This window comes from Crocodylus siamensis, chromosome 15, assembly GCF_052110815.1.
Source record: "Crocodylus siamensis isolate JL-2025a chromosome 15, ASM5211081v1, whole genome shotgun sequence".
Classification (NCBI taxonomy): Eukaryota; Metazoa; Chordata; order Crocodylia; family Crocodylidae; genus Crocodylus; species Crocodylus siamensis.
In genome coordinates, this window is record NC_143409.1 from 40,697,742 (window position 1) to 40,719,458 (window position 21,717).

The 21,717-nt window shown below is 48.3% G+C and overlaps 1 protein-coding gene across 4 annotated transcripts; it reads right to left on the reverse strand.

Moving 5' to 3' along the window:
• Positions 1–1,967: 1,967 nt before the first annotated feature.
• Positions 1,968–19,424, reverse strand: LOC149852421 (uncharacterized). Of its 4 annotated transcripts, none has more exons than XM_090028914.1 (5): positions 19,323–19,424; positions 14,572–14,654; positions 14,023–14,149; positions 7,986–8,099; positions 1,968–7,568 (listed from the first exon to the last, which is right to left on the reverse strand). In XM_090028914.1, exons 1-5 carry the CDS (start codon positions 19,378–19,380, stop codon positions 6,538–6,540), a joined length of 1,413 nt encoding a protein of 470 aa, XP_089885040.1. In that variant the 5' UTR covers positions 19,381–19,424; the 3' UTR covers positions 1,968–6,537. The 4 variants fall into 4 exon arrangements, with proteins under 4 accessions (XP_089885040.1, XP_089885039.1, XP_089885041.1 ...); XM_090028913.1 differs by having other exon boundaries at positions 7,986–8,102; XM_090028915.1 differs by lacking the exon at positions 7,986–8,099.
• Between the last annotated feature and the right edge of the window lie 2,293 nt (positions 19,425–21,717).

Consider the following 21,717-nt stretch of genomic DNA (forward strand, 5'->3'; position numbering starts at 1 on the left):
GATTCCTCCCTCAGTGGGATTTTATCCTTTACCTACTGAAACTGTAATAGCCCGGCCTGGGGAAGATGGGCGTGCAGCCCAGACCATGCAAGTATACACCCATGTACCTTTTAATCCGGTGGACCTGGCGGCTTTTAAGGCACAGGCTGGAGAATTTTCAACTAACCCGAGTAAGTTTATCTCTGTCTTTGAGGGATGTTTAGCTAGTCACAAGCCTGATTGGGACGACTGTAATATCCTTATGCGAACCTTATTATCTGAAGTAGAGCGGAATCAAGTTATTTCCAAAGCAAGGGAGGAAGCACAGCGGAGGCATGAAAGGGATCCCATCAATGTTCCTGGTCCGGCAGATGTGGTTCCCCTAGCAGACCCTAGATGGGACCCTAACAACCCTGTGGATCATACCCGTCTTACCTCTTACAAAGAACTGCTTATGCATGGGCTCAGGCACTCGGCTGTCCAACATAATAATTGGGCAAAGCCGTACAAAACAGTACAGGAGCCGAAGGAAAGTCCAGTTGCGTTCCTACAGCGCATCCGGGACACCATTCGGCAAAATACCAATGCAGACCCTGATGACCAGGCGATGGAGGTGATTATAAAGGGTATTTTTACCAGCCGCGCAGCCCCTGATATAAAGTGGAAATTACAAAAAAAAAGGAAGACTTAATGGGTATGTCTGTAGCACAAATCCCGGAGACTGCAAACAGGGCGTGTACCCTCAGAAAGGAAGAAAAGGAAAAGAGACAAGGTAGAATGCTAGTAGCAGCAGTACAGGCTGGAGTCAGAGAAAGGCCACAAGAAGGTGGGAGAGGCAGAGGTATAAGGGGTCGTGGGCGCGGGCGCCCTGGCCCACAAGAAAGACACCTGGGATGGAACCAGTGTGCCTTATGCCGGCAAGAGGGACACTGGAAGAATGAATGCCCAGAGAAAGGGAGAGACTGTACTCCTGTAATGGCAGCAGAAGGACAGGAGTAGGGGTGTCAGGGGAAATGGACCACCCCACCCCCAGAACCCCGAGTAAAAATGCGGGTGGGGAACTCAGAAATTGATTTTTTGGTAGACTCCGGGGCGGCACGGACCGCTGTAAATCAACCTCTTCAACTTCCCGTAGCGGACTCTCTCACCATGGTAAGTGCCACGGGAAAAAAGACTCAGTGCCCAGTGTATGCTCCTGCAGAATGTGCTCTGGGAGACCAGGCTCTTTCTCACAAATTGGTCTACCTTCCAGATTGCCCAACACCCCTGCTAGGACAAGACCTGCTTTGTCGATTAGGTGCATCACTGCATTTTACCCAGGATGAAATAACCCTCACATTGCCCCCTGAAAATGCATGGATAATGACCCTTGTGGTTGAACCCTCAGCTATGAACGCCCCCCTGGAGTGGAACCAGTGGGAAGACCAGCTATACCCTTTGGTGTGGGCAAGGGGGGTCCCCGGAAAGGCTACACATCAAACTCCCATTAATATCCAACTACTGCCGGGAAAAGGTCCAGTACGAATCAAGCAGTACCCAATCAAAAAGGAAGCCAGAGGGGGACTGCAGGAGAGTATAGACCGTTTCCTAAAGTACGGCATACTGCGAGAGTGTCAGTCAGCCTGGAACACTCCTATCTTGCCTGTACTAAAGCCTGATGGCACATAACAACTGGTGCAGGACCTAAGGGCGGTTAACGAACGGGTTAAAACTATTCATCCCCTCGTCCCAAACCCGTATACCTTGCTGGCCTCAATAGGGGGGCAGTATACTCATTTCTCAGTTCTTGATTTGAAAGACGCTTTTTTTACGATTCCAGTTGACCACCCCCCCAGGAGATGGTCTCTTTTGAATGGGAGGACAGAAAAATGGTTAAGAAACAACTTTGTTGGACAGTATTAGCCCAGGGATTTAAGAACTCTCCTACCCTTTTCGGCCAGTCCTTAGCTAAAGACTTGGAGGAGTGGAATAATGAGCATGAAGTTCTCTTGTTACAATATGTGGATGATTTATTAATTGCTGCTGTAGATTTAATCTCTTGCCTTAATGCCACTGCAAACATACTGAACTTTATTGGACTTATCGGGTGGCTCGAAATAAAGCTCAAATTGCTCTCCCCGAAGTACGATACCTGGGATTTCACATAAGACAGGGGGAGCGCCAGCTTTCAAGTGAACGAAAGGAGGCTATATGTCAGGTTCCCACCCCAAAAAACCGTAAGCGGCTCAGGGCGTTTCTCGGCATGGCAGGTTTTTGCAGAATATGGATCCCTGAATTTGGACTATGGGCAAAACCACCACATGACTGTGTAAAAGGGGCAGACCATGACCCCTTTTATTGGACTCTAGAAGCTGACAAGGCATTTAAAATACTAAAAAGGAAACTAATAGAAGCCCCTGCCCTGGGTTTACTGGACCTTTCTAAACCTTTCCAATTGTATGTGCATGAACGAAAAGGGATGGCTCTGGGAGTGCTTACTCAATTGTTGGGGGCGTGGAAACGTCCCATTGCTTATTTCTCCAAACAGCTTGATCCAGTTGCCAAGGGATGGCCAGCGTGTTTACGAGCAGTTGCGGCAACTGCCCTAGTACTTGAGGAAGCTGAAAAGTTAACGCTGGGAGGAGTCGTGCAGGTGTATACCCCTCATATGGTCCAGGCTCTGCTAGACGCGAAGGGGGGTCTCTGGCTCACCCAGGTTCGAGTGGCTCGGTACCAAGCTAAGCTGTTGGAGAACCCTGAAGTGACTCTGCAACCCTGCCCCTCCCTCAACCCGGCTACTCTCTTACCTGAAACGGAAGAACAAGAGCATGATTGTTTAGACATCATAGATGCACAGTACTCCAGCCGTCCAGACCTACAGGATCAGCCACTTCTGAATGCTGATTGTGAGTGGTACACTGATGGCAGTAGCATTGTTGTAGAAGGGCAAAGGAGGGCAGGTTATGCTGTTGTGACCCTCTATGATGTTGTTGAGGCCAAGGGTTTGCCCGCTGGAACATCTGCTCAACTTGCTGAACTGGTAGCCCTGACCCGGGCGCTAGAACTGTCAAAAGGGAAACGGATCAACGTCTATACCAACTCTAGGTATGCTTTTGGAGTACTGCATGCCCATGCTGGCCTACGGAAACAAAGGGGACTGCTGACAGCCCAAGGCTCCCCAGTGAAGTATGGACCCCAAATTCTCCGACTCCTGGAAGCTGTTCAGCTTCCCTCGGCAGTGGCAGTAATGCACTGTAAGGCGCATCAGAAAAAGGATCAAGACGCAGCCAGGGGTAACACCCGGGCGGACAGAAAAGCTAAAAATGCTGCCGCCCTGAGGACGCCGAGACCTGCTGACACCCATATGCATGCCCTCATTCCATCAGTGGGGGAGCTCCCGGATCCCCAGTACTCGTACAAATCAGACCCTCAAGCGTCATCTATCAAAGATCTGCCAGGAGGCCTCTCTGCGATGGCCCGATGCTTTGCCCCTTGCTCTGCTTCGCATCCGTGCCCTCCACAAGGGAAGATTAGGGCTTAGCCCCTTTGAGATTATGTTTGGAAGGGCATGGCCTATGAACGGGATGCCGGTTCTAGCAGGGAAGTGGGAAATAGGATGTATTATTTTGTCACGGTATATGTGCTCTCTGTCTTCTGTTCTTTCTTCTCTCCATAGGTACACTAAAGACTTGCAGCCTCTTCCGCTGGATGCTCCAGTCCACTCGTTACAGCTGGGAAATTCCGTGCTCGTTTGTACCTGGAAGGATGAGCCCCTCCAAGAGAAATGGAAAGGACCTCACACCGTCCTACTAGTTTCCCACACAGTGGCAAAGGTCAACGGACACAAGAACTGGATTCATCACTCCCGTCTGAAACCGGTGCCTACTCCACCCACGGAACAGTGGACCGTCCAGCCCACCAACAACCTTGGACTAAAGTTGCTGTTTAAAAGGGGAAAAGTTTAGAATTAACAGTATGAATTCTAGTTTAAGTTTCAAAACTACTGTAACATTTTTCTTTTTTACTGTAGGCTTTCTTTTCCTGTTACCTTTTACTACACTTAATCGCCTTTTATCTTCAGAATATGAGAAAACTCAGCCAAAACTTTGTTGAGTATTCTCAAAGGGGGGAGTTGTTGGTGTCACTGGGCATAACCCTAGGTAACTCAGAGGGATGGAAGGCCACGAGTGTTGATGAAGACCCTCTGCTCTAGGCCCAGGCGAGCTAGGCCCCCCCGCTTCCCCAACCTTTGTAACCCTTTCTTTGACTTTTGTAATCTCCTGTAATACTGGTAAACAGGATGAGTAGCAAGCTGAAACTCCCTAAAAACTGTTACCTGTGGAATGCAAGGGCACCGCTCAGAGAGAGAAGGGAGGAGGGAAAGGGTGGGGGGGCAGCTTGTGGAAAACTACTGCAGAAAATGACCAGGGTATAAATATACACTGTTGCAGGGCTAGGGGTGCGGGATTTGTGGCCATACAGTCTCCCTGCGCTTTTTACTTGAGCTCAAATAAACTCTGTCTACTTCTCCCCCCAGTGTGTTTATTTGGCGCGACGCACACCGGGCAACGAACCCAATTGTTGCCTCCCTCAGGCACCTTGTGCCGGCAACAGCACCATACTCATGGCCAGCACCCCAAGCTGGCTGCAGCCTGTATCACTTTGAAAACACGGGGACCAAGTAATTCCCTTCCTTTGTCCAGCTGCCAGGAATAGGCCTACATTGCCATCCATGCACCAAGAGAAAGAGACACCTCAATCATGAGTGCCCACAAGTGCCATAGCATGTGGCTATGATCTCCACAAACAAGAGTGAACTCTATACTTGAGGCATGCCTGCCTCAGTTTCAGTAGTTTATGTGTGCACTGGGTTATGTTCAAAAAGGATTTTATCATTTACAATTCCTTGGTGGAAAAAAAATCATAAAATCTTTGCAGAAAACAAGATTCTATTACCAAGGGGTATATACATTTTCCTCCATTATACTTAGCCTCAGAGTAAGAACACGGCACATCCCTGATCCTTCATCAATGACCAATTATAGCATGTAGTCAGGGAAGACACTCTGGCTGTTCATGATGTTCAGAAGGTCTCTGAACTATCACTTCCCAGGCATTACTGAGTACTCTCTCCATTTGTTTCCACGGATATTGTGTAAAATGCAGCAAGCCCCTGTCATACAAAGCAGGTATTGCCTGGCAGTGGCCAGCTTCATCATCAGGCACCTCCACCTGAATCCCTGTTTCATTGCAGAAAACAATCTAGCGTTTCAACTGTTTTTGGCATCAGGACTTTTCAATGCCACTCTACATCAGTACTGGTGAACTTTCCATGATGACCGACCAAGTCTTGCGGCACTCCGAGGCCCCATTCTGAGGAAAGGGGACAGACATGTGGGTCTTACCCATGATCCCAACAACTGGGGACCCCCACCCATACACATTCATTAGTAACCTCTTGTGCATTGTCAGACTTAATAACCAGGGTGCAGCATCCCCTCAGTACCACCTCACATGTTTACGACAATAATTCTGACCACTTCTCTGCTGCTACCAAACAGGCCAATGTGATGTTGAGCTCCCAGATAGTGATGGCTACATGCTTCTCCATGCTTAGGGGAATTTATGCGGCCACTGCTGCTCTGAATGAACACTGTGCAGGTGTCTATGAAAGTGGCTTTTGACATCCTGAAGTTTTGCTGCCACTGCAGATCATCCCAGGTTTGCATCACTATCCTTTCCCAACAGGCAGTGGTAGTTGGCCACATCCAAAGACAGCTGGCCGATTAGTAAATCTGCTCCAAGAGAGGTTATGCAGAAGTGATTCCTCTCTTCCATTCACATCTTCCTTGACTCATAAGGCCCACAAGGATTCAACAATACCATGGCTGTCTCCCAGGGTGTGTACGAGCATCAGCTTATTTGCACTATGGACTATCAGGAAAGCAATGCTCAGCAGTGTTGCCTCTGTGCTGCTTCTGCAAGTGACTTGAAAACAATCTTAGCTTCCAAAGCCCAATAAATGGTGAGATGACAAGAAAAAAAATCCTAGGACGCGGCTACTCTGCTCCCAGACTGCCAACATTTCTGTGGTTTGTGGGAGCTACCCACTGTGCAGCACGCGAAGAATCCCAGAATGCGCTTCCCAGAATGCATGGGCCTCCTGCTCAGAACATACACTTTATATTGTAAAAGTGCAGCACTGCATGGACACAAGGGCTGAAAAGGAGAGTAGCTTAAGCTATCATAGACTCAGAGGGTTGACAGGGACCTTAAGTTACCTGCACTGATGCAGGATTTGTTCCCCAACAGATGCGCATCCAGCCTCTTCTCAAAAACCTCTAATGAAGGAAACTTCCCCATGTCCCTAGGTATCTCGTTCTACTGGCCTGCTGTCCTTAGAGCGAGGGAGTCTGATTCTGGTACCATAACCAACAGCACGGTCCTAATACATCTCAGCTGCTGTGTGTACATACGGCTTTTAGAAGTGTTACTGCTGGTTAGCTAAGGTAGAGAAACAGAGTAGCTGAAATAATTGCAAGTGCAGACCAAATCTTAAATCACCTCTTGTCAAGGTGTTTATGGCTTTTCTCTTGTGTGTGAAGCTTCTGTAGTGTTAACCAGAGAGGAGCTTTCACTGAGGCATTTCCTAATGTCAGGCTTTGTGTCAGGCTTTTCCTTCATGTGGATCCTGCGATGGGAGTTCAGGTGCGAGCGGCTGCTGAAGGTCTTCTCACACTGGGGGCATTTGTAAGGCCTCTCCCCTGTGTGGATTCTCTCGTGGATGATGAGGGCTGATTTGACCCGGCACCGTTTCCTACAGTACAGGCACTTGTATGGCTTTTCTCCCGTGTGGGTTCTCTGATGCGTTATAAGGTGTGAAGAGCAAGTGAAGTTCTTCCCGCAGACGGGGCAGTTGTAAGGTCTTTCCCCGGTGTGGATTCTCTGGTGGACAATCAGGGCTGAGCTGTCACTGGATCTCTTCCCACAGTCGGGGCACTTGTAGGGCTTCTCCCCAGTGTGGAGTCTCTGGTGCCTGATCAGGTCTGAGCTCTGATTGAAGCTTTTCCCGCACTCCAGGCATTTATAGGGTTTCTCCCCTGTGTGGATTCTTTGGTGTTTAATAAAGGTGGAGTTCGCTGTGAAGCTTTTCCCACATTCAGGGCATTTGTAGGGTCTCTCACCTGTGTGGATCCTCAGGTGGGTCACGAGGTTTGGGCTCTGGTTGAAGCTCTTCCCACACTCCGGGCAGGTATAGGGTTTCACACCCGTGTGGATTCGCTGGTGTATAATAAGGTGTGAACGGCTGCTGAAGCTTTTCCCACACTGGCTGCATGTGCTTTCTCTCTCTCCCATGTGGATTCTCTGCATTCTGGGGCCCTTGAAGGGCTTTTGACCTTTTGCACAGGGAAGGGATTTCCCCACTTTCTTCACCAGATGCTTTCCCAGCTCCCTCTCTGTGCTGCACTGGCTCTCACGGGATTGTTTCTGCTTAGTGTTGCAGCAAACATTCCCTTTGCATTTTCCCAGTGCTGTCCCACGTGGTTCTCTGTGCTCAGGATGGGTGAGTTGAGAACTCTCCTCCCCAGTCTCAGTTTTGATCCCATCATCTGCCAGGGTAAAGAACAGATCATGATTGGAGTCATTCCTCGTGTCAGGAGGAAGTGACAACCTAAAGAGGAAAATTTAGAAAGAAATATTGCACGAGTCTTGGGGAGTGAACTCAACTGAATCTCCCCAAATCCTCCCCCAGAAAGGGTTGGGGAACAATTCAGCTCCCACATCAGGAAGGGCCCCAATTTGATCTCCTCAGACCATCTGAACACTGCTGAGGAAGGAAAAGTTCATGAGCAGGGAACCAAGCATCAATCAGAATGGGTAGGACACCCCTGGGTCTTGTCCAGCCTCAAGGTATGACACCTGCTGGGTACAGTCCACCCTAAGGGAGCTCAAAGGCTCTCTGTGGGAATCCCACCATTTTCCATCATTCACCAATGGCTACTGAGTGGGTTGAACCAAAACCTTACCTGGATTGAGCACGCCAGGGATTTTCCTTCCTTCTGAGCCCTGTAGGCCTGGGATCCATGGATCTTTTCCCTGTTCTAGCTGGGAGATCACTTCAGGTTTGGGAATTGGAAATCCTGCTTTAGAAAAAAGCAAGTGCATGGGATCAGGCTGAATTGTTCACGTGATTGTTCAAGCTCCATGACTGGGATCCGTGATTCACAAATTAGAGGCTTAAATCAATGTGGATGTAGACAACAGAGAGCACCTGGGATCTACAAACCTCAAGCCATGCACTGCAACAGCTCATGTAAGTAATAAGGAGCCCAATGGGCAGCAGAGCAGGGGGACGCCAAATGCATCCAACAGAGGGCTTAAGTGTCTCTATACTAATGCTAGGAGCATGGGGAACAAGCAGGAGGAAATCACACATCTGCTTGCAGACAAAAACTTCAACTTGGTTGGACTAACTGAAACCTAGTGGGACCCTACCCACGATTGGGTAGTTAGCATTGAGGTGTATAACTCGCACAGGCAGGACAGAGTAGGGAAGAAAGGGATGGGTGGGGGGTGTTGCTCTCTATGTCAAGGAGCAATATACATCTTCCATAACCAAGATGGGATCAGAGAAGGGGCAAATTGAGGTAATGTGGGTCAGAATACAAGGGGGCCAGGGGGAAAAGGATTTGGTAGTGGGGGTCTGCTACAGACCACCACATCAGGAAGAAGAGCTGGACTTGAAATTCTCAAGGTGGCTCTCTGAGGCCGTAGGGTCAAGAGACACATTTGTCATGGGTGACCTGACTACCTGGACATCTGCTGGGAGGAGCAGTCAGCTAGATCCCACTGTTCACGTAGGTTCTTAACCTGCATTCAAGACCTTCACCTAACCCTGGAGGTATATAGTCCCACTAGAAGAAACGCTTTGCTGGACTTAGTGTTGGCCACAGGGAACGAGCTGGTGGTGGATTTGCAGATACAAGGTAACCTAGGGAATGGTGACCATCAATTGATTGAATTCAGTATCCAGTGTGGGATGGGAAAGAAAACCAGGAGGGCAGAAGTGCTAGATTTCAGAAAGGATCACTTCAGTGTGCTCAGGAGATTAGTTAGTGAGGCACTGAAGAACAGGAGCACTGTTGAGATGAGAGTCCAGGAAGAGTGGTCGTTCCTAAAGGGAGCAATCCTACAGGTGCAGAAGGAGACAATCCCATTGCACAGGAAAGGGGGTAAAGGGGCCAAGAAACCCTCTTGGCTGAACTGGGAAATTCAGGAAAGAATAGGGGCAAAAAAAGAGGCATACAGGCTGTGGAAGCAGGGGACAGCCACCAAGGAGGAGTGCACCTACTTGGCCCACACTTGCAGGGAGGCAGTTAGATAGGCCAAAGCAACAATGGAACTTAGGCTGGCAAAAAAAATTAAAGACAACAGTAAGTCCTTCTTCAGGTACATAGGGAGTAAAAAGAAGGTGCAGGGTAGTACAAGGACCCTAAGGATAAACAAAAGCAATTAGTGACACATGGGGGGGGGACAAGGCTGAGCTCTTCAATGAGTTTTTTGCTTCGGTTGAGCTCTTCAATGAGTTTTTTGCTTCGGTATTCCTTAAACATGGAGCAAAACAAATTTCCCAACTGGTTCATTGACTGCCACAAGGGGGACTCCAGCCCACCAACTGTTAGTGCCAACTTGGTGCAGAGATACTTAGAAAGACTGGATGTAAGTCAGCAGGCCTGGATGATCTTCATTCAAAGGTGCTAAAGGATTTGGCCAGTTTCATAGCAGAGCCATTGGCACAGCTGTTTGAGCACTCATGGTGCTTGGGTCAGGTCCTAGAGGATTGGAAAAGGGCCAATGTGGTCCCTATTTTCAAGAAGAGGAGGAACGAGGATCCGGGTAGCTACAGACCAGTTAGTTTTACCTCTATCTTTGGGAAAACCTTTGAAAAAATTATTAAGGATCACATTTGTGTGAGTCCAGCAGGAAAAATAATGCTGAAGGACAACCAGCATGGATTTGTAGCAGGTAGATCCTGCCTGACTAACCTTGTTTCCTTTTATGACCGGGTTACAAAATGCTAAGACGCAGGAGTTGAGGTAGATGTCATTTACTTGGATTTTAAGAAGGCCTTTGTTACAGTAGCTCATCCTAGTCTTAGAAATAAATTGAGAGGCTGCAACGTAGATGGTCCCATGGTGCTTTTCAATGTCTTCATCAGTGACTTGAAGGAGGGCGTGGAGAGCACTCTGTACAAATTCGCACATGATACCAAATTGTGGGGTAGAGTTAACATGCTAGAGGGTAGGGAACAGATCCAGGTGGATCTGGACAGGTTGGAAAGGTGGGCAGAACACTATAGGTTGCAATTCAACAAAGACAAGTACAAAATGCTGCACTTAGGGCGAAGGAATACTCAACACACTTACAGGCAGGGGGAGGACCTTCTCAGCAGCACGGAAGCAGAAAGGGATCTTGGAGTCTTTGTTGATGCCAAGATGAGCAGTAGTCATCATTGTGATGAAATGATCAGTAAAGCTAACAGCACTTTATCATGCATTAGCGGGTTCATGATGAACAGGTCCAGGGAGGTGATACTTCCCCTCTATGCAGCACTGGTCAGACCGCAGCTGGAGTACTGTGTCCAGTTTTGGGCACCGCCCTTCAAGAGGGATGGTGATAACTTCAAGAGGGTCCAGAGGAGAGCCACTCATGTGGTTAAGGGCCTGCAGGCTAAGCCCTATGAGGAAAGATTGAGGGACCTGGATCTCTTCAGCCTCCACAAGAAATGGCTGAAAGGGGATCTTGTGGCCACCTACAAATTCATCGGGGTGGGGGCAGCAAGGAACAGGAGATGCTTTGCTTACCAGGGTACACCTCGGAGTAACCAGGAACAATGGCCACAAACTGGCGGAGGGCAGATTTATGTTAGACATCAGGAAGAACTTCTTTACGGTGAGGGTGGCCAGAATCTGGAATGGGCTCCAAGGGAGGTGGTGCTCTCCCCTACCTTGGGGGTCTTTAAGAGGAGGCTAGACGTGCACTTGGCTGGGGTTATCTGACTCCAGTGCTCTTTACTGCCCAGGGCAGCGGGTTGGACTCGATGATCTACTGAGGTCCCTTCTGGACCTAATATCTATGAATCTGTGAATTTCTGAAACTTACATGGTGCCTTTAACAGTGAAATTAACAGGACTTACCAAATGGCTTGTGGTATTTGCATGCTTTAAATGGGTGCCCACATTATCAAGGGGTGTCTTAAGTGCTTTATAGTGTATGAGGCTCCTTGGTGCTGTGCTTCTCACCATTCTCTCATATACAGGCAGTCCTCAACTTACAACGTTTCGAGTTACAATGGTTCACACTTACAACATTGTCGCAGGGCACTAAGGTGCCTGCTACTATAAGAGCAGAAACTGCCTAGGGAGAGGGCCCTAAAAGCCAGACGGAAGCCCACGGGTGCAGGTTACTATGACAACAGGCTAATGAGGAAATTAGCCTGCACCTGCACCCGGTCAGCTGGACAAATACAAACCCCAGCACTGGGACTAGAGACTTAGCTCTCTGTCAGCAGCCAAGGGGGAAGGAGCTCTCGGAGAAGAAGCTCCCCAGAGAGGCTTGGCTGTCTGGTCTACTCTGGGTAGGATTAAGGAGCTCCAGGAGCTCACCAGAGACCCTGGTTTATAAGGCACTTAGTGCTGGGAAACGTTTTATGTTTTAAAGGGTCCACCATGATCTGCTACTGGAGAATTGGCTCCGTGGTCAGACCCAGAGGGTGGTGGTTGATGGAAGTCAATCATCTTGGTGCCCTGTGACCAGTGGGGTCCCTCAAGGCTCTGTCCTTGGACCCATATTGTTTAACATCTTCATCAGTGATGTGGACATTGGTGTCAGAAGCGGGCTGGCCAAGTTCACTGATGGCACCAAAGCATCCACACCTGAGGACAGGAGGGTGATCCAGGCTGACCTGGACAGGCTCAAGAATTGGGCAGACAAGAACCTGATGGTGTTTAACACCAAAAAATGCAAGGTTCTCCACCTTGGGAGGAAAAACCTGCAGTATCCTTATAGGCTTGGCAGTGCTACGCTGGCTAGCACTACGGAAGAAAGAGACTTGGGGGTCATCATTGACCACAAGATGAACATGAGCCTGAAATGTGATGCTGCAGCTAATAAAGTGACCAAAATGCTGGCTTGCATCCATAGATGCTTCTCAAGCAAATCCCAGGACGTCATTCTCCCCTTGTACTCGGCCTTGGTGAGGCTGCAGCTGGAGTACTGCGTCCAGTTTTGGGCTCCACAATTCAAAAAGGATGTGGAGAAGCTTGAGAGAGTCCAGAGGAGAGCCATGCGCATGATCAGAGGTCAAGAAAGCAGACCTTATGATGACAGGCTGAGAGCCATGGGACTCTTTAGCCTGGAAAAGCGCAGGCTCAGGGGTGATCTGATGGCCACCTATAAGTTTATCAGGGGTGACCACCAGGATCTGGGGGAACGTTTGTTCACCAGAGCGCCCCAAGGGATGACGAGGTCGAATGGTTATAAACTCCTGCAAAACCATTTCAGGCTGGACATAAGGAAGAATTTTTTTACTGTCCGAGCCCCCAAGGTCTGGAATAGCCTGCCGTCAGAGGTGGTTCAAGCACCTACGTTGAACGCCTTCAAGAGAAATTTGGATGCTTATCTTGCTGGGATCCTATGACCCCAGCTGACTTCCTGCCCTTTGGGTGGGGGCTGGACTCGATGATCTTCCGAGGTCCCTTCCAGCCCTGATGTCTATGAAATCTATGAGAAGTACAGAGCACACCCTGAACTGCTTATATTATGTTATAGCCCAGGGGCTGAGATTTTTAGTTGCTCTTTTACCAGTGGATTGGGCTGAGGCTACTGGGGAAGGAGGAGGCCTCACTGGGGGCCCATGATGGTGTGCGGACCCCAGCACCAGAGAAAGGCAAAGGGATAAGGGGGTGAACAGACCCCAGCGCCAGTGTGGGGTGCAGCGATAAGGGGCTGTGGAGAGCCCAGCACCAGTGTGGGGTGCAGAGACAGGGCTGCAGAGAGCCCAGTGAGGACAAGGGGCTGAGCTATAGCAAGGCCCAGGAGATACAACATGAATACCATCTGCAAGGCTTGGGGAGTGGTAAAGGGGTGGTTTTGGAGCCACGTATCTAGCTCATAAGGCTGAGGGTATCCTGTGAGTCATCCATTTTGAAGCGGGATGCCAAAGAGGTCTAGGAACCCACAGGATTCAGTGGGGTCCAGCAGGACCATGTTTAGAATACAGACTTGAGGGCAGTCTCCCGATTTATGAAAATTACCAGCAAGGCATGGCGGGTGAGAAAGAAGGTGCCTGTTGGGCAGGATTGGCACAGTCAGTGAGCCCTAGGGATATCATGACCATCCCTGGGGACCCTATCCCGTGACAAATGTTTATAAATTGACACCCCGTTTCAACTTTATGACATCAGTTTTGACTTTACAACACTTGATCCGATGTGATGTCATGCCAGCAAACAAGTTCATTGTGTCGCTCATCTCCCTGGAGAAAATCTGTCCAAACTTCCTTGGACACTTTCTTTAAGAAAACAGACAAGACTCCAGAAAAAACCTGCAGCCAAGACTCCTTACAAGACTTCAGCCAAGAACCCTTCAAAAAGTCCAACTAGGAGCCTTTCAAAAAGTCCAGCAAAATCACCTCAAAGAAGTCGTTCCAAATCAATATGATTGCTATTTACAATATAAATTTACTCATCTATAATTGATTGAGTACAAAATTTTGGGGTATTTTTGGTGAAAATAGGGTATTGGGCCTTAGTTCAAGAACGAACCCCCCATTTATAACATTATTTCTTATGAGAAAATTGGTTCTGAGTTACAGCGTTTTGACTTAAGACCCTGTTTTCAGGTACCAATTGTGTCGCAAGTCCGAGGACTGTCTGCACACACAAGTAAGAGGACATGAGCCCTGTAAAGTTTAAGGGACCAAGAAAAAAACACCAAGCAGTGATTTTTTTCAGAGACACTCCCTGCTCCACCTCTAAAATGCAAGGGGTCAGGAATCCTTACCGAGTGAGGCCACAGTCTCATAGTTCTCCTGCATAACATCTCTGTAGAGAGCTCTCTGACTGGCGTCCAGCAGAGCCCACTGCTCCTTGGTGAAATACACAGCGACATCTTCAAAGGTCATCAGCTCCTGAAAACAGTAAGTGTTCCCACTCAATCCCTTTTGCCACAGTCACTGTCCCACCATTTAGGGTGGTCCAAAAAATAAAAGCACTGGGAAGGACAGAGGAGGATCGCAGCCTATTCAGAGCTTCCAGGAGACCTCATGGTATGGGGAGAAAAAAGAGAACCCATAGTCCCTGCCATCAGAGAGGTGAGGGAAGGGCCCTTCTGATTTATCACACACCTGGTAGCCAGAGGAAGGCAAAGGTAGATTCCAGGGACATGAAGGAATCCCAACAGATTTCCCATTGACAGCAGCTGGATGTTAAGGGATGCTCTTTCTCCCCGGACTTCGTTGGTGGAGGTCCCTTCATGCATACACCCTTGCATCTTTACTGCCTTTCTTCCCTCCTGAGATAAATCCTTTAACAATCTCAAAAACTCTCCTACCTGAGCTGGCCCCACTGTTTCCTTCCTCTGTCCCCCTGAAGAATGGGATGATCCAGGACAAAGTATGGACATTATTCTGCAACCTGTTAGGGTAAGAAAGGCAATTTCAGGGTATGAAAGGAGATTTCAGAACATCTTCACTTAGCACCTCAAATCCCTCCAGGCTATCCCACAGACACATTTAGATTCTGATGCTTGGAAAAGGCTTGCTCACTTCAGTACACTACAGCCCCAGCCCCTTCTGCCAGAACTGAACCCACCAAGACCTTTTTAACATCCTGTGCCTAAATAAATGTGAGGTTCCTGGAACAGATGTATTAGGCTTAGGTTCATATTCTTTATACATTGAAATCATTTTGAGTATGTGTTAGTGTATATGAGAGCAATTTGCAGCTGCAGTTTTAGGATTAAGTTTGGGCAGCTATGATTGAAATTGGACAGGCCCTGAAATGTTCATGCTATGTGCTGCTGCTGCAGGCGGATGGGGTCTTGGTCTAAAAAAGCTACTAAAGAGGTCTTGATTCCCAGAATAAAGCAAGTTCCTCTCCTTAAAAATCTGAGGCATGCCAGAAACAATGTAATGCAGATGCAAGAAGAGAGCTGAATATAAGGAGCCACATTGATGGATTTCCCCTGATAACCAATACTTTGAGAGAAAAAGGGCAAAACACAGGTAGAAATGAAATTACAGTTTGATAATTAGAGCTCAAACAGCACAGACCTGAAGAAGAATGCACTATATTCCAAAGCTTGTCTAAGTCTATCCTAAAGCACAGAGACCTAGTTATATGTGTTAAGCTGAAGGCTTGTAAGTCTATCCTAACGGTGCAGTTGGTCCAATTAAAGATATCACTCAACAACACCTTGCCATCAAAAGCATGGAAATTTATAAGGGATCTTATATTAATACATTACTCTTGCAATCCCATTACAGACAAACAGAGAAATGCCATCACATTAAATGTAAGCCTGGCAAACTCCTCTGAAAACCCAGGGGCAGAAAGAGCTTTGATTCGTCATGTACTTTCTAATTCTCCTATGCTCCACAGACTGTTCAGGGAGAATTATAGTGCTCAAGAGATGAACTTATAGCACAAACCATGTAAGACAAGGGTGTTAAAATATATTCCACAGGCCACATCTGGTCCACAGAAACTAATCATCCAGCCCCCTGTGCTGTGCTGTGCTGCCTGTGGGTCTTAGAGTTGACCCACAGGCATGTGGTGTGTGCAGAGGGCCCCACATGCTGCATATGGCACCTGCTTCCAGCCACTCTGGGACTAAGCGTCTGCTCCATGCCAGATCCAGCACATATCCCAAAGTGGCCAATGAGGTCCTAAAGTGGGCAGTACGGTTGTGGAGCAGGTGGCCAGTTCTGGAGCTGCTGGTGCAGGTGCTCTGATGCTTGCAGTGCCCACTCCAGGTTCTCTGGGACACATGCTGCATCCTGCATGGAGCGAACCTGTGCTGAAGCAGATGTGCATGTGCAACATGGTCCTTGGGGGTGGAGCAGGTGTTGCAAGGGCCTGGAGTGGGTGTTGCACATGTTGTGGTTTCTGATCACCTGCTTTGGGACATGCACAGCACACTGGGACACTTTTTTTTTCCCCAGACATTTTTCATTTTCCAAACCAAATCAGCCAAATCCATTCCAAATCCGTGAGTCAGTCCAGAACCATAAGTGGCCCTACAACTCAAAAACATCCTCCACCCCCACCAGGGGCTGCAAGTATTTCCAAAGTCTTTTGGCAGGCATCCTACATGCAGGCCCAAGCCTGGAGGCTTGGGGTTCAGATGCCCCCAAGTTTTGCCTGCCCTCAGCCATATGGCTGCAGAAGCAAGCTATGGAGGAGCCTCCCATTTCCATAAAGTGGGCTGTAAGCCCCAACACCTGGGCGGGTGCTAAACCACGCCAGAAGAACAGTTATCTTTAGGAATGCTCAAGAAAACTGCCTTCATGGTCCCAGATACATGGTGTTTCCCCGCATGCTGGACCTGGCATGCATATACAGAGCCAATCTGTGGGCCTGACCTGCACTACTCGTCCTGTCAGCAGGGTCAGAGGAGTGTAACATCCTGGATGTAACTCAAGGGCAACTCAAGCAGCTATTTAGAGGGAGCAAAAAGCTCCAGCCATTTGTCAACTCCTATTGATTTCATATTAAAAGCGTGACTTAAAGTGAAGGAAGCAAGCCTGCTATTTCTCAGGAATGCTGTAGGCTTAGCGAGTATTTTCCCATTAGCACCTCATTTATGGAGGGACCATATTGTAATTCATTGTCTCAGCTGAATCAATCAATCAATCAAGGAGCTGCTTGTGCTTTGATGGGCAACTTCCTCAGCCCCTTAATTTTCTGGTTTGTGCTGTGATTTTGTTGCATATCATAGTCCAAAGTTTCAAGCTCCCCTTCCTATGGTAGAAGAACACACTCTCCTTCGCAGGCAGGGCCATGTCACTCCTGCAGTGCAGAGTAAGGCTTCTGCTACTACTTGGCAGCCAGTTGATGCGTTTGCAAAATTAGCTGACACTGGTCAGATGCCTCAGTTCCAGATAAACCTGCTGCGTGGCTTAAATTGCTTTAAAAGAAGAAGAAGAAGAAGAAAATCTTTTCCAGACCTTTTAAAATGAAGTTAAGGGAGCAAAATGTTACAAATCAAATGGTTCTGGTTTCTTTTTTGCAGGGCACCTTTAAAATCTTGGGTGCATCAGCTTCTTTTAACTCCTGCTCAGCTGCCATCAAGATTAGGCTAAAGGCAATAGGAAACAGAAGATTTCTTTCCAGCACAGCGCTAATCACAATCTAGTTAATGATGTTAATAAATAAAATGCTTATGGAAAGGGGAAAGTGCTAACAAACACCTTCAGGAATGAAAGATTACAGGATTGTCACCCTCTCCTCACCAAAAAAGCCCTCCATCATTATTTAAAATGCAGTATAAAGTCCTGGGTATTACTTGAAATAAAGACTTTGGAGAAGCACAAAACAACCTCCAAAGAGCTGGTGAATTTGGGGGTCTGCTGGCTCCACCCATAGGCTAGTGTATGTGTTTAGATTTGTAAAATCAAGAGGGCCCTCATGGATGGACGCGCACCATTTCTGTGGGTGTCATGTTATTCACTGGGGGAAGGGGGGCAGCACAGAAATGCCCATGTAAATTCATGCATTCCAAGCCTATGAGGGAAATTTACTCAACTCTGGAAATGGAAGAGACCACACTGCTTATCTCTAAAGTGGTTGGTAATTTTCCAGACTAAGAATTACCACCCTCCCTTCTCCTCTGAATTGCTTGCTCTTCTCCTCTCTGTGCTAGTGCTGTTCGTAGGAGGGATGCTCATGACAGAGGTCCCTAGTGTGCTCAGTGCTATACAGACCCAATAAAAATTGCAGTCTCTGTCCTGCAGAACTGACCATCTCAGCATGAGTCGAGAGGTAACAGCTGAATACAGACAGGGAAGCACAAGAAACTATTAAACGGATCAACAGGCTGCAGTTTGAGGATCACCCTAACTCAGTGGGGGCCAACCTTTTTGGCTGGTGTGCCACAAGCTAAGTCCTGCACCCTCCCTGAGTGCCATTCTGATTCCCTTCCCCAGCCTGCTCTGTTGCTCTGCTTTCTGCTCCCTCTCACACGCTCCCTGACCAATCTGCTGCTCTACTTTCTGTTCCCTGCCCTTCTGCTGCTCTTCTCCCTGTTCCCTACTGGATCTGCCACATGCCATGGGTTGGCCACCCCTGCCATAACTCATGTCCAGTATTCTATAGGCATCACAGCAAAGGAGAATTTTAAGGGGGGACTGGAAGGACGCTAGCAAGGTAACTGTGCCGATGTCACCAGGGAGCTCTGCCTAAGTATGAGGGGCAGCATGGGAGAAAGTAGGAACGTGCTTGTTTGAAAACGTAGTAGGTGGGCAATGGAGACTGGCAGTGGGCTCACTGAAGGCAGGAGCTGACCTCTGAATGCTGAACAAAATGGTGATGGGTGGAGTAACCGCAGGAAGGAAGAACTTTGAAAGTGAAGAGAAGCAGAGGATGTTGGATGTGACAGAGAAGGGGAGCCTGCGAAGGAGGTGTGGAGAGAGCAAAGCAACACACTAGGGAAACAATCTTTGCTGCAGCGTCCTGGATGCGCAGAGACGGTGACAGCTACCACATTTCATATTCTCTCTCCACCCGCTACCCCTGCATTTAAGCTTGTCCCTGCATTATCTTTCACCAGTTCCCCTTCTGATAACTCTGCTTCCCAGAGACACAAAGGAGGAACCCTCCATGGGAACCATTCATGGGCCCCTTGCTGCCCCTCTGAATTATTCCCTTCCTCTCTGCCAATCAACACACCCTCATTCTGCTCACTGGGCACATCTACACGTTCACTAATGCACCTTAGATATTGCACATATAGTTTACTCTTTCCTTAGTAAAGGACTAACTAAATGCACAATACCTAAAGTTACTGTGCAGTAGTGCTGGTGAACAGTTATTTAGTGATGCTTACTGTGCATTAGCCTAATAACACCACGCAGTAGGCTGTTAGCACATTTTTGCTGTGACACACTGCTATGAAGTGTTATTAGGCCAATGCACAGTGTCTCGTGTAGATGCATCCAGTGAGAAGTTTTCCATCACAGCAGCTTCCTTGCTGGTAAGTCAGCTCCTGTCCCTCCCAAGGGATGCCAGGTCTGAAGCTCCAGGGGCCATGTGTGCAGTGATTGTCCTGACAGTCCCCAGTGCTTTCCCCAAGGTCCCGGTTACCTGGCGTCCCTGACTCAGCAGTTGGTGTGGGCAGGGGCAGGAGCAGCAGCAGAAACATCTTACAAGAGGCTGCAAGATCCCTGCTTGTTGCTTTTTTTATTCCCCTAGACTCAGCTGCTCCAACCCCTTCCCGTGTCCCTTGATACCAACCCGGGCTGCAACGTGAACTGGAGCAGGGATTTTCTTTGGCTGGTTTAGCTATCCCAGAGCTGGAAATAGACCCCTGGCACCCTGGCCCTCCTCACTCTCCACAGTAGCTAGCATGACTCCCCCTTCTCTGCGGGCACCCTGCCCCCCTGCCTAGGGTTGGGTTTTTTGTCATCCATCCAACTTGAGCAGGGTTTTCTCAGCCAGAGCAGGATTTGCCGAGTGTCACGAATGCCTTGTGAGGGGCCCCGAGGTGTAAATCAATCCCAGGGAAGGAGACCTCCTCCCCCATATCCCACTGCACCCCCCAACTCAACCCTGGCAGGAGTATTTGCAGAGGGGCCAAAGCAGGGGGATCAGTTTGGAGGCTTCAGGACACGCTCACCTGACTGGGGTAGTTTCACCCTCTTCTCCAGCCCCAGTGATGGCTAATCTGCTCCAAATCCATGGACCTGCAACCTTGAGCTCTCGGAGTCAGGAAAGAGCCTTTGCTGCTAATGGTACAGTATTAGAAACTGCTTCCCATCAGGATTTGCTGCTAGTAGCAAAAACGGATGTTGAAGGCACATCATTTTCTTGGCATAAGAATCCAAAACAGACCACAGAGCGTCCCTGGCAGACTGTGCTGCTAGTGAGGGTTTTCGCTACTCTCTGGTCCAGCGGTAACAAATGCCAATGGGTGGTCATCAGAATTTGCTACTGGACCTTTTCATACAGATGGAAGGAGCTACTGATGGAGGGTGCCTTCCTTTTCATATTTTCCCCCATCCCCTAGTTTTTATGTTCGTCTCTAATTGTGTTTGACCTACCCCTGGGTTTGGCAGTAGCCACAGTGGTCCAGGAACAGCAATGCCATAGCTAGTAGATAGAAGGAGTGTGTCAGAGACTGTGCCTTGTTTTTTGTTGTGTTGTGTTCTGCAGTTTTAACATCCAGGCTTTAGCTGTGCACCCTTTAGATGCCATGAATTGTGTGCAGTGAACAGTGTGGAAAGCTCCAGGGATTAGGTGGAGTGGGTGTGCAGAGCTGTCCCTGCAATTTGAGGAAAGGGGACCAGTCTACTTCATGTCAGCACTGAGTTTTGTGCATTGTGTTAACAGAGACACACAGAGAGATCGTTTTACAGAGGAATAACACAGACCGTGGTTTCCACGGCTCAGTGATGGGTAAGCAAAGGCAATGGCTAGGAAAGAACCTGCAAGGTCTGGGCTGTTTTTTGTGAAGTGGGATCACCTATACTATACTACTCCTGGAGCATAGCCTGAGGGTTGGGACCTCTTGTTTGCTAGGATGGCACTGTACCTGAGTCTTGCCTTAGCAAAAAGAAAACTTTGCTAAATCCTGCCCTTGTTTTCTATTCCCAAAATGCCCTGCAGCATCTAGAGGGACAGAAAGTGGTTATGTCTGCCACTGATGTACTGGAACAGGCGTTCAAAAAGGCAGAATATATTCTGACTCCACATTTCCTCATGTCCAAACATTTATGTCCAGCCAATCCACATATTCCGGAATGGCACTGGGTAGCAGTGGACAACCTTAAAGCTGAAGCTTTGGGGAAGTTATTAGTTTCCTTGATTTTTTAAATAAAATAATTTTAGAGCAGTCTTATCTGCGAGAGCCCACCTCTCCCCTCCACTCCCTGCAGTTCTTTTGCAGTGATGCCTGGGCTGCAGAAGATGCTGCCTGTATCTAGTCCCTTTAGACCTCTGGCATCACCTCCCCAGATCAGGGTCTTCTCTATCTTACTGCCAGTCCATAGCTTTCCTCCCGGCTGAGTGTGCCCATCCACAGGAGCCCAAAACATTGAGGAGCTGGGAAAAGGATCCAGGAACAGTACAGAGATGATAGGGAGTCACTGGGGCTGATTTTGTTACCAGCAAAGCAACAAAAGCTATTTTCCCGTCCATGAGACACAACACGTGTGCTTCAGGCATGTGATCAAGGTATAATAACTGCATTCAAACAGAAGGGAATTACATGTTATGTCCTGCACACTATGGAGCAGGACATCCAGATGCATTGATGTATAATCACCATTCAAATTGTACATGCAACCTGGAATGCTGTCACTTGGCACCATTGTTAATTGTTTCCCCAAGACACATTTCAGCCTGACAACCCATAAGATAGCAACTGATCCAGACCCCGGCACCAGGCACAGAAGCAGAATGGTCTATGATCGCTGATGAGAATGTCATATTTGAAGAGTTTGTCCAAGGTGATAGCAAACTTGTGACATCTGAAACAGAG

What these genes read in the sequence shown, in the direction of transcription:
- LOC149852421 (XM_090028913.1), bottom strand. Translation starts at nt 19,380, where the DNA reads ATGTTTCTGCTGCTGCTCCTGCCCCTGCCCACACCAACTGCTGAGTCA. An exon ending in AAACAGTGGGGCCAGCTCAG is followed by an intron (nt 14,150 to 14,571) that starts GTAGGAGAGTTT and finishes TACTGTTTTCAG; the next exon opens with GAGCTGATGACCTTTGAAGA. An exon ending in TGAGACTGTGGCCTCACTCG is followed by an intron (nt 8,103 to 14,022) that starts GTAAGGATTCCT and finishes TTTTTTCTAAAG; the next exon opens with CAGGATTTCCAATTCCCAAA.